The 13449-nt window shown below is 43.5% G+C and overlaps 1 protein-coding gene across 1 annotated transcript; it reads left to right on the plus strand.

Annotated features, from left to right (window-relative positions):
- The first annotated feature begins 186 nt into the window (after positions 1 to 186).
- On the plus strand, positions 187 to 3224 carry rhov (ras homolog family member V). Its single transcript, XM_083688993.1, has 3 exons — positions 187 to 505; positions 841 to 899; positions 1246 to 3224. The coding sequence occupies exons 1-3, from the start codon at positions 298 to 300 to the stop codon at positions 1690 to 1692; spliced, it is 714 nt and encodes a 237-aa protein (XP_083545119.1). The 5' UTR covers positions 187 to 297; the 3' UTR covers positions 1693 to 3224.
- The last annotated feature ends 10225 nt before the right edge of the window (positions 3225 to 13449 follow it).

Consider the following 13449-nt stretch of genomic DNA (forward strand, 5'->3'; position numbering starts at 1 on the left):
GCCACGGCAACTGCGCGCATGTACGAATATAGGCCACCAAGACTACCTGAAAGAAGTTGACTCCTTTCCTTTATCTGTCTGTGCTGAGTGATGGGCGATGGGAGTGGCCATGCAAATCACAACCTGTTTGAGCGAACTTGCCTAAAAGCCCGAGCGTGTCGTCATTCACAAGACAGCAAGGTGATGATAGAGCAGGCAACGATACGTGAACAGAACGCTTCAGGTATCTCCCAAGTCTGAATCAAGACTCAAGCGCTGTCAAGTGAATAGGACATTTTGAAACATTAATTGTTGGACATGCCACCTCAAATGGATTATTTCTATCAAGAATCCCCAAGAGTCCCCTCTGCCTGTGGTCTGACCGAAGCGGACGGTCTGGAGCCAGCGACGATCAGCTGTATGCTTGTCGGGGATGGAGCTGTTGGGAAGACCAGTATGATAGTCAGCTATACTACTAATGGATATCCCACGGAATATAATCAGACAGGTTTTGATGTCTTCTCTGGTAAGTAGAGAGAGAATACAAAAAGTATATAATCCATAAACATTGTAATAATGAATGTATTGTACTATTGCAAATGTGAGTATGCAAATAGATATATAATGTATAAACCTCAAATCAGAGGTTTATACATTACATTTTTTAAATTCGATCAGCTATAGATATTGTAATAGAAAATGTATTTCACAAATTATTTTGGATATGGAAAACTAACAAATCAACAAAATGATGCATGACAATACAGAACGTCTCAAATCATGTGAGCCTGCCACTAGAGCTTTGACATCTAGAAGACATTGACTTGTGAATTAATTGTATAATTGTCTGTTCCTCAACAGGTCAGGTACAAGTAGAAGGAACACCAGTCAGAATACAGCTTCTGGATACAGCTGGACAGGTAAGAAAATCATGCTCTTATAAGTCTAAATTCAGGCAAATGGTTTTAAACATTTTGGGATGGACAATTTGTGATTCTAAATTTAGGGCTGAAAAATAAATCCACTAAGTGAAATGGTCACCCCTGTGTGTGCCTTGTATAATTGTCACAAATGTGATATAACTATGCCACTTTAATCACTGAAGTGGTCCTGTGTGTTTCACACAAAGCAGTTTGTACTGAATGCTTCATTTGTCAGCCACAGTCATCCTGCCTTTCTCTACCATTGGCATTGTCGCTCTCAGACCCTCACCCACACAGTTCTCAGTAGACTAACCTGAACTCTCTCTCTCCCTTGACATTTCAGGAAGAGTTTGATGACTTCCGCTCTCTCTCCTATGCCCAAACGGACGTCTTCATCCTGTGTTTTAGCATGGTCAACCCTGCTTCCTTTCACAACATCACCAAAAAGTGGATCCCTGAAATCCGGTCCTACAACACCTCCTCGCCGATCATCCTTGTGGGAACCCAGTCTGACCTCCTATCCGACGTCAACGTCCTCATCAACCTGGACCGCTGTAAGGTCAAGCCTGTCCTGAGCTCCAGGGCCAGGAGCATGGCGGAGAAGATCAGGGCCACGGACTATGTGGAGTGTTCCTCTCTGACTCAGAAGAACCTGAAAGAGGCGTTTGACGCCGCCATCTTTGCTGCCATCAAACACAAAGCCAGCAAGGCCAAGAAGAGGAGGCTCTCGTACAGACGCACCAAGACCTTCTCCAAATGCAGCTGGAAGAAGTTCTTCTGCTTTATCTAACTGTCTCACTGACGACCCCATGGGTCCTGGACAGAATTCAATTATTTATTAATTTATAAAGACTTATAAAGAGCATTGGAATCACAGCAGTGGTGAATGAATGGTCTATGGCAGAGCCATGTATATACTGTGTACAATTCAATGGGACTAACAACGGTTTACTCCTGGAGACAGCAGTATAGTTAATGGGGACACTATCTCTTAGCCAAAGGGGCTGTGGTGTGGTCTCTGGGCTGGTCTCGGATGGGCTCTCTCTCTGTGTGTTGAGCAATGTTGATGACACCAAAACATGGCAAATTATCATGCTTGATTACTCTTAGCAGATAACAGTCTTATGCCTATGACAAGAGTATAGACACATAGTTCAGGTAATACATATTCTGTTCTGTGTCTATGATTTAGCCAACCAAGAAGGAAGGTTACTGAGGCACGCTAACAAAGAGCACATATCAAACCAAGGACATTGGACAAAAGGAAAGAGGTAGCCATGTAAATGCTGTGAATTTGCATCTGCTGGTTTGCTGCCAATTCCAACTACCTGTGTCAGGGACAGTGAGTGGGTTGAGAGAAGGCGTTGGTGATTGTTAGCCTTTTCTCTTTGGTGTTCAGTGCTGCTTAGCTACACAGACCCACTCATATGCAACTGTGCAGGGCTAGGTGTCAACTTCTTACCTGAGTGTGAACATTTCCCTAGCCAATGTGTTTCACTTACTGGGCGTTGATTCAATCAACACCCTTACGTTTCACCAACTAATGTAATTTTATCAGTGGTGAGGTTTATGGAAGGAAAGAGTGAGAAAGTGATTTGTTTGAGACAACTTAATGAATGCAATTCATTTGGTAGTAGGTGTAACAGCCTTATTAGCAATTGCATTGAATGCTCCTTTTGCCCAATGTGAGCGGCTGGAAGTGAACCAATCAGAGTCTGCCCTTTTTCACCCTGCCCTCATGGTAATCTGTATGTGTAAAGCCAGGCACCGGCGGGGTGCTGAGAGGTCTACCCCGGCAGACACCCCCATCCACACTGCTGAATGAGAACACTGCTGCTTCTGAGCCACCCATTGTTTACGTTGATCGCACTCCTTATCTCCATGTTAACCTACAGGCTAAAATGTGTACATTATAGGAAGCTAAATAGCTTCTGCTTGAATGTAAACACTCACTTTTAATAGCCTGAGTGCCCTGTCTGTTTACGTGTTGTGAAGTCATGTCCTTGCTAGACGGTGACAACAACCGGCCTGGTTAATGTAGACAAGGATTGGCACCAGGGCTGGGCTTATTAATGCTTCTTGTGGAAGATGATCTGTATAAAAGCTATTCTGTTTGTTTTAAACAGCTTGTTGAACGTCGTTTAATGTCGCCTATGTTACAAAAGACAAGGATTTTTCACTGCAATGCTTTATTCCGTGAACAATATATTTTTGTGAAATTGCATATTTTTGTCACTAATCTCAGTGCAAATACCTTCTATTCTGCCAATAATTGCTTTGCCACATTGTGTGTCAATGAAGTGATGAAAATAAATTATAAAAAAGTTATTAAAAGAACACGGTTTGTGTCTTTGCTACCAAGGGTGCATTTTAAGGAAATAGAATGCATGGATAATTTACACTGGGTTTAATGATTTAGTAGCCCCTTAAACAGGTCTAGCACCTTTGATCACTGTGGACAGGGGAAAAGAGTCTCTTTGGACGAAAACTACTGGAGATTGATGGGCTTTTAGCATTGCTCTCTATGGGGAACCTGAATAATCTACACTGCCACACCTCTTCTTTGTCTTGCTACCTAAAGATGTGATGTGTGACCCCAGGACTTCAACTTCCTTCCTAATGTGGCAAGACATAAAAGATGTGTGTGTGTGCAACTGATGTGTGTGTGTGTGTGTGTGTGTGTGTGGAAATGCACGTATGGATGTGACAGACCGTGTCTGCAGATGGACAAATCAAAGGACTGATGATGAGTCACAGCAGCAGAGGCCTACTCACTCACATACCCTGGTACAGAATACATTACTGCAATCTGGGTACCATTACTCTGTGAATCATCCATCTTGCGACACATAAATGTGTCAAAGTTTTGTTTGAAGGGCGTTATCAATGGGTAAAAGCAGACCTTTCCGCCTCCACCGCTGATGCCCTGAGGAGAGGTGGTAGAGAGGGTTCATGTTGCTCTGTCATGACCCCATGCCAAGAGGTCAACTCAGTCGTTATGACCGTCCGTACACGGGTTCTTTCACCAGAACTTAGTCAGTAGACGTCCTCAAGCTTAAAGAAATCTGTGGATCCAAAAATGCAATCAACAGTATGAATGGATTCATTCTGGTTAATGTGGACCAAATTCGTCCAGAGACTAAATATTCAATATTTGAATGAGAAATATAGATGGTGTGGGAAGCCTCTCACGAGACCTTCAGTCAAATAAATCAATCGCAATCCAAGCCGTAACCTGGTTGATATTTCTTTATCCGTTTCATTGAGGAGGATTTTCCTTGTGTGTCGAAGTAAAGGATTGCAGAAACACCCAGAGCTAAAGCGGGGAGGCCAGTGCGATGGTCTGCACCGGGGTGGGTGACGCTTACTAGCCCTGGGTTAGAGAAGCCATGAGAGATGAAGAGAATTACGTCACGTCTTATTTATGATACATGTCCATTGAAACACAAGCTTGAGTTCGACCTAGCAAGAGCACACAGGAACACACAGACACAAAGACACAGACACACACACACATGTGTACGCACACACACATGTACGCGCACACACACACACACACACACACGTGTACGTGCGCGCACACACACACACACACACACACACACACATTACACATACAATACACACATTGAGCAATCAAGGCCAAGTCGGACAGGTTTTAGGTTCCCATGGGCTCTGAGTGAGGTGTTCCTCCTCTTACCTCCTCTCTCACACACACTTAGTCATGCCTTTGTTCCTCTCCTCTCCCACAAGGAGGGCCCTTCCACTTCCCAGGGCTCCCTGCCTGCAGCAGCAACCAGCTCCTCCTCTGGCAGGGCGCCAGTTTCAGTCAATCCTCTCAGTTTCAGTGCAGTCATCCTCTGCCAGGAGGCCTGGGAGACAACAGGCGCACCAACAGGTCTGCCTGCCTAGCAGAAGGTGCAAGCGTATTGGCTAGTGCCTATTACCTGGTCATCCAAATTGAAAGTTACAGTTATGCCCTGAGGCTGAGGGAGACTTGGCACTGTCACTCACTCAGTGAAGCATTTTCACACAGAAACAAATGCTGGATGTTGTGATTTTCTGTTGGCTGGTCATGTGACTGTGGGAACTTAACAATAACATGTGTTGTTGGGACAGGGTGGTAGTGATATAAGCAGGGTACCATAGTTCATTGCTTCTGTGGGTGTTGAGTTTACCTGCCCTGATGAGAAGATGAGTCTTCCTAGGTGTAATACAGCCATCATTATAATTAGAAATCTAGAGGGTTTTTTTGTTGTTGTTTTTTTTACATTGAAATAATTAGAGAGAGAAAATAGAGTGGTTACACTTTTACATTCAAGTGGTTAGGAAATAGAGAATGGTTACACTTTAGAATATTAAGAAAATAAATAACTTTTATGCTCATGTTTGCATTGAAATAAACACACGACATGTCAAACATATCTATTGTACTAGCAGGTTGAAGACGTCTATCTAGTCACTACTGAAAAATATAAACTGTCAGTTTCGGGTCTGTGAATAGACCAATGGGAAGTCTGTGCCTGCAGGCAATAACGATCTTTACAGTCCCACACTTAACAAGAAGCCCTAGTTTCGATGGCGTGGTGCGGTTAAGAAGTTGTTTTTGTTCTCTTTGAAGTGGTTGGGTTAAGACATGTAATGTGTTGTCTGTCTGTGTTGTGTGTTTTTAATGCAAACAAAGTCAAACAATGAAGAATAATCCCAATCGATCATTCGTGTTGTGTTATGGCACATTTAATTAATGACTGGATAAGTGACGAGGTGAGAATGACAAATGTTTGCAGATATTGTGTCTGTATTCCTAAGAAAAAAACTTCTGCCAAGAGCAAAAATGGGCTCTGCTGCTGTCCCTGTAGGGTTCTACATGGAACTAAAAAGGGGTTCTACATAGAACCAAAAACAGTTTCTACATAGAACCAAAACAGGGTTTCTATAAGGAATCAAAAGGGGTTTTCAGAGGAATCAAAAAAGGTTTTCTAGAGGTTTCTTTTTTTAAGGCTATTAGTGGTCCCACTCTCGTATTTTCCATTTTTTTATTGTGATAGAGATAGCAGCAAAAGACAGAGAGAGATGTCAGCAGGGCATGGGCTGGGTTCAAACCCATGCCAACATGAGCATATGTGTGAACTGTAGCCCATGGTGCTAGACCATTGGACCAGGCCACATGTGTGCTATTGCTCTGTTTTAACCTTCATCCCATACTTAGAGGGAAATAGACCCACTTCAGAATGACCATCAAACACTCACCATCAAAGTCGTGTGAAGTATCCCATCCAGGGTAGCTGAAGTGGACATTTCGCACACAGAGACTAGTGAGCTCATTACCATTTCAAACAGCCAATCAGACTCTCATTATGCTCTCTCTGACGACCCTCAGGCGCAGGCCATTATCAGCACTTCACGACTCATCACACAAAAGTACAGGCATCGTGCAAGGAAATAAAGCCAGCTCAGGGGACATGCTGCGTCAATGTGCTATAATAAACCTGCAGCACAATACACACACAACACCTCAACTGCACCGGCCTTCATCGGCCTAAGAGCCGAACAACTGTATGTTCATGAAATATTTCATTTTCATTTTATCTGTGCAGTGCCTTTTCAGAACCCAAGGACATTTCACACAGTGAAAGTATTATCCGGATACATCACCAACAAAATAGTTTGTTATGGTTTGTTACGTCTCTGCGTGACTAATATTGGCCCTCCACCCCCAAACCGCCACCTCAGGAGACAACACAAGCTGTTGCTACTTCTGTTGAATGCTGGACAGAAATAGAAAACAGAACTACTGTGTGTACTAAACATTTCACCCATGCTTTGCCCAGCACCCTTTTTCCAATAACTGCCTGTTGTTTGTGTTTTATCAAAGTCATCCTCACCCCCGCACATACCCCACCTCATTCTCACTAACCCCAGTGGACGGCTCTGTTCACTTTCAAAGTACAAAGAGCACAATCTTATCAGCCAACGTTCAATACTTCAATCCAGGGCACAAATCTAGCCACTCAACACTCTGATCGCTAATGAATGGCCATGTTATCTTTTCAGAATAGAGGTCTCTGTGGGTTAAAGTGTTCTGTCTCATATCTTATGAATATAAACACTGTTTGAATATGAACAGTGAGAATCTGATGTGAAGTGGCAAAAGAAAGAGTGATGGTCCTCTGACGCCAGATGGTCAATGTGTCATCCCCTCAGGTGTGAGATACACATTGGTTGTGGATTAGGAGAGAGACGACCAAACAATTATTGGCTTTGTCCAAATACTCATTTACATTTACATTGACATTTATGGCATTTAGCAGACGCCTTTATCCAAAGCGACTTACAACAAATACATTTGTCTAAGTAAGTGAATCATCTATCCATCAGTCATCATGAGAAAAAGTAATCTACGATAGGTCCAGGGGCTATTGACAGTCACAATTTAAAAAATGTATTTACAGTGGACAGTATTTACAGTATTTACTCCTTCCTTTTCCGCAGTTTATTGCTGAAAACATCAAGGTAAAAGGCCAAGAGCGGTTTCTACTATCACCTACACAGAGTGTACAATAGATATTTATTGTAATCGATCCATTTTGATTTGTAACATAGAAAAACATTATGACATAGGATAAACAAATTAACGTGGATCAGTCACAGTGACCATGGTGGAAAGGAGAAGAGGAGAAGATAAGAAGCTGATTGGGAAAGTGTCGAGTTGTATCATGGAATCTGTAGTTCTTGAAAAGTGACAGTTGTGCAACGTTATATGTGAATATATAACAAGTTAAATTTGCATATGGACATTTTAAGGTTTTGTTTGGCTGGAAGCTCTGACACAGGGTGTGTCCTTGTCTGGGAATCAGGGGGGTGTGATGTTCTCACACTGGTTTAGGGGGGGATGTTGTGACATACACACGAGACACAGCTCAATGGCACAGCGGCAAGTGAGGACACGATGCCACCAGAAACAACCAACACTGTCCCAGGTGCCCTGTCACACACACACACACACACACACACACACACACACACACACACACACACACACCCTCTCCCAACCGTAGCAGGAACTGGACGATTAACTGTAGTGTATGTTGACACACGGTGCATGGTCTCAGGGATAAAGTGACAGTGTGTGTTACTGTAAACTTTCTCATGAGAGTCTCATAAAGGCCTGTTGAGGCTTGTTGGGATGAGAGTGACTGGCTGAGTGGACGTTAGTCATAGAGCACCATATCGCCGGTTGACTCATCACCTCTCACCGTCTGTCTTGCCGTCAGGACGCGGTTGTGTCATCGATTCTGAATAAATCTATCAACAGATAACACTCTAGTAATATTCCATATACAACACTTTCTTGTCCTCCAAGGGGGAGTCAAATGCTCTCAGAAAAAATAAGCACTAAAACACAGTCACATTCAACACAAGGGCATTGGAAAAAAGGAATTATCCTTTATGTATATCATGTAAACATGATGATACAACAGCAGACTGTCAAGTTGTCCGATACTCCATGGGCAGAACCTACAGGTGCAGGCCGACTCTCTGACGCTGTGGTGACTTGACTTGACAATGTGTCATTGTCCATGCACTGTATACTGTATGTCTATGCATCAAGGAGAAATGTCTATTGATCTGTAAAGTGCTGACATTTCGAGCCCTCAATTAATCAACTGATGTTACATACTACAGTACGTAACCATGACATTTGTTATTCTCATTTCCCAAACCAGCCAGCTATCCAAAGAGAGCGCCAAACGTGTTGACGATATTGATTTTTGTTATGTCATGTCTTGTTGACGAATTATCGCAGGCTTCAGGGTAGTGAGAGAGCCTGCAGACAAAAGCAAGTCCCACCTGTGTATAATGCATTTAGAATAGACTGATGTCTTCTGTGATAATCCTATAATGCATTATAAGACCTGCAATAAGCATTCTTAAACCAGTTAAACCAACTTCAAAAGGCAGACTTTGCCATTGTCAAAAACAGCTGAGAAGACGGTGAAGGTGACAACACTCTCAGCACTGTACAGCATGAGAGGACTTACCCTAACCCTAACCCTAACCCTAACCCTAACCCTAACCCAGCATGAGAGGACTTACCCTAACCCTAACCCTAACCCTAACCCTAACCCTAACCCAGCATGAGAGGACTTACCCTAACCCTAACCTTAACCCTAACCCTAACCCTAACCCTAACCCTAACCCAGCATGAGAGGACTTACCCTAACCCTAACCCTAACCCAGCATGAGAGGACTTACCCTAACCCTAACCCTAACCCTAACCCTAACCCTAACCCAGCATGAGAGGACTTGACTGTGTTACTATGAGCGCCATAAACAAGATAAGGATTACAGTATCTGAACCTATCAAGGAACAAGAAAAAAGATCATGTGAAAATATAGCACCACACACCATTTGATCTTATCAACAGCATCAATCAAACTGACTTGGGATGTCAGTTGAAAACAAAACTATCCATAAAATCTCTTTGATTGTAGGGAGACAGGGAGACATGATGGTATCAACGATAAAACTACTGTGCGATTAAAGTGCATGAGGAAGAAATAGGGAGTGCCTGAGGGGTACTTTACCTCACAGTCAATGTTAAAAGCTGGTAACCATTAGCATGACATAGAAATACATAAACAGTAGAATACAGTATATCTACTGCTCACTGCTGCTACTCTCGTTAGCCCACCAGACCGGCTGGGCAGGCTTAGTCTCAGTCTCCTGAGCCGGTCTGACTGGAAGTATGCCTCACTTACTCTGCTTACAACATGCAGGCGGAGAAGGAACGAAAGCAGGAGGGAGGAAGTTATTTTCTAGGTTTTTTCTGAGTAATTGAAACTCAGGCACTTAACAGCACACTGACATGACACAGAACTACACCTGCTAAGGGCATGACAGACCATCACAGGACACAACAATGGCACACGTGAGACTCAAGAGATCAGTCATTGAGGGAGGAGCAGACTAGGTGGCTTGAATAGATCCATGAGTAAATATGTCAACATCCTGATTGAACATCAACACAGACATGTATGAGGATAAGAAGGATGCTGTCATTGGGCTTTCCTGTCCAGGGAGGAAACTAGTCCCTGGGCAAATAAAGACTTTAATCTCCCCTGAGAGAGCTCATAAATCATGCTAGTGGCCTAGGCCAATACAATGTCATTATTGTTCTCTAGAAGTAAACTACAAGGGTTGGGGAGGCTCATCTTACAGAGTCTCATATTTAAAAGAAACGACAATATTTTCTTCAGATATCAAAAACAGATATCAAAACCTCATCTTTATCTAATCTATGACAAATCATTGTTGCTTGCCCTACATACTGTAACTCATTGAGCTGTCTCCACTGACACAATTTTCGGCAGCATAAACTTTTCTGCATCATTTTCTTTAATAACAATTCATAAAATCCTTACATTATAAAGGAATATGTGCCATTTCAAGACAAGTCAATAGACATTGTTCTCAGCAGGAGGCTGTAAGCATATGAAATATGGTTCTTCTCAGGCTTATTCTCGTATGTCAATGTGGGAACTTGCATGTGTCCATACAATCATATATCAATATTTAAACCCATCATCTGTCTTCTCTAAACCATCTTTTGTTCAGTTTGAGGCAGAACACAAAGGCGCAGAACAAGAACACACCCTTGTTCTGGTACTGGCCACTGGGCAGCAGTTGTATCATTTGAATAAGGAGGATGAGTTTTTGGGTGAGAGTTCACCGTGAGACAGCTGGGTGACGTAGCAGCTGGCTCAAAGACCCCCTGTCATACGGGGCAGGGGAGGCCTCAAAATCTCCTCAACTGAGGAGAGACAAGAAAATCTAGGAGAGAGGGCGGAAGGGAGAGAGTGGCGATTAGAAATAGTGAGAGAGAAAAAAAGCATTCGAGAGATGACGAGTGTGGAAAAGAGACTATCAGAGATAAAGAAAAGAGGATTAGCCAGGACAATGAATGGAGTGACGCCAGCAGTTGGAAGTGTGGATGTTGAAAAAAGGCAAGCTCAGTTGTCTGTGGTGGATCAGAGAGAGAGAAGGGGGGTGGGGTGGGGTGGGGTGGGGGGTGGAGAGGCTAGAGAGAGAGCGAGAGAGAGAGATAGAAGGTGGAGTGAGAGAGAGGGTGGAGCACGGGAGAGAGAGAGAAATAGAGAGAGGGTGGACGAGAGAGGGTGGAGAGAGAGAGAGAGAGAGAGAAAGCACCTGTGAAGGTACAATAAGTCACTCTCATGTTCAGTGAGGCAGTTTCGAGATTAAAATCCCTGTGCCAAATCTCAAACCGACACCCAGCTACACCTGCCATCAGGAAACTGACAGAATAGACATTTCAAATAATGCAATGTGTCTTACAATACAGTCACCAACGGTGGATCGAAAGCCTCTAAAGGAAAACAGAGAATGGGCATTAAGTTTCCACTACAGTTTCCAGCTCAATATAAAGGAAAACTATACAAACAAACATTGAAACAGAAAGTTTCTTCCATTCCCTCAACTCTATGCAATACATTGTTTAGTATTGGTTGTGTCAGAATACAGCCTTCCACCCAGCAGGGTAGCAACGGCTCTTCTGTTGACTGTTAAAACACTTGTGCATGACCTTCCCTTGCTCCTCAAGGAGTGACAGTAGTGAATATGTGACTTCATATGCTGTCACCAGAGTGCTGCTCCGCTTAGCTCATGGCCTGTGAATCTGACACTGTCAGGTCAGAGAGGTGTGTGTGTGTGTGTGTGTGTGTGTGTGTTTGCAGCAGGGGGCAGGGGGAAACTCCCAGCTCTGTGGGGTACTAACCCACCCACTCCAACCCAACCCTAAGGCACTCAGTCACAGAACAACACCATGATCCACCCACCAACCCACTTGCTAATCCTGAGATGGGACTTCAAATACATTAACTAACATGGAAAAATACAAATACCCCCCTCCTCAGCCTATGAATTCCTTTTTACATGACAGCAAGGGTGCATAGAGAATGGTCCATTCTAAGTTTGCCCAGTTCACCTTTCTTTAGGGTACATTGAAGTTAATGAGTAATTCAAACCCATGATTATGGGGTTCATGGGGGGGGTATTCAATCAAACTGTGCAGGACTAATCCTGATTTCCCCCCAGCATGGGAAAAGCCCCTCTCTCCGCCAAAACCCCCCACTGGGTTTGATTTACGGTCAGGGTTTTTTTTTGTTTACGAGGCCTGCTCAGAGGGCCTGAGGTGTGGGGTGGTCACTCCCAGGGCCTCTGGCGCCTGGGTGTTTCACACCTCTGGGAGGCACCATTATCCTGTCAGAGGGGTCCTCTTCACAGCAGTGTTACGGGGCGCACCGAGAAATCACACCCCTCTGCTTGTTTTGACGGCCCTGGAGCAGGGGTTCACAGTGGCTCACGCTCATAGGCCTGGGAGCTACAAATGGTCAACAGGATGGTGGGAAAAGTGGTCCTCGGAATGGAGGGAAAAGGTTGACCTGGGGAAAGCCTCTACTGAGATGTAATGAGGTCTGTAATCTGTGGATAAAGTGCTGATATACTGCACTACCTGTATATATTGTTCACACTGCACTTTTCTGCTTTTTTGCACTTCTGGTTAGACGCTAACTGCATTTCGTTGTCTGTATTTGTACTCTGCACAATGACAATAAAGTTGAATCTAATCTAATCTAATCTGAAGTCTATTCGTGCTCTGAGGTGCAATGGGAGCATTTTTAGCAGAGTTGGGAGCAGAGTTCTACAAACAATTCTGTTGGTATTAAGCTTCCCTATGAGCTGTCTCTCTCTCATTCAAAGCAGCGCTGCAAATAACTTTTCCCTGCTGAAGTGAAGACTTCTGGCGAGGAGACGTTTATAAACAGGCAAACCTGAATAACCACCTCGGCTTTATAACAAAAGCAAAGAGATGGTTTTGAGGAAGTCATGAAGAATGGAGCAACTGTGTGTGAACAGAGAGACATTAGTTTAAAAAAAAAAAAAAAAAAAAAAAAAAAAGCAAGGTAATTAGCCTCTGTTGACAGGCCAGTCTAACCTCACTAACCCTTAACGAGTATTTATTAGCATCTTATATGTTAAATACTGTCACCAAAACTAACAATGAGGCTGTCAATGAAGCAGGCAGGTTGACTATAGAGCCAAAGGTGAGTCTTATGAAACTGCTCCAAACACAGCAGGTCTGGATCTGTTGGGTCAGATACCATCTGCGTGTATGCAAACCTCCAGACAATTTAGAAAGGAAACATTTCCTGACTAAAGAAATTGCATTATCTCTGTCCAACAGACTGACCTAGAGGGAACTATCTGGACCACGTGGTTTATCCTGATCTTTTACACCACCAACAACCACATTTCATCTAAGGGCCAGCACCAGGCAAGGACACTTTCTGACCAAAACATAGTATTAATCATTTAACTAAGCTATGTAATAAAAAAAAAAAACACCAGATGCTAAGAAAATCTATCCATTCTACAAAGTGAAAGGGGTTTGGCCTTGGGTCAAGGTTGAGTCAAAGTGGTGTGTGCTGCCCTCTACTGGTAGTAAAGAAAGCAACAAGTCAATAG

This window comes from Argentina silus, assembly GCF_951799395.1.
Source record: "Argentina silus genome assembly, chromosome: 17".
In the NCBI taxonomy this organism is placed as follows: Eukaryota; Metazoa; Chordata; class Actinopteri; order Argentiniformes; family Argentinidae; genus Argentina; species Argentina silus.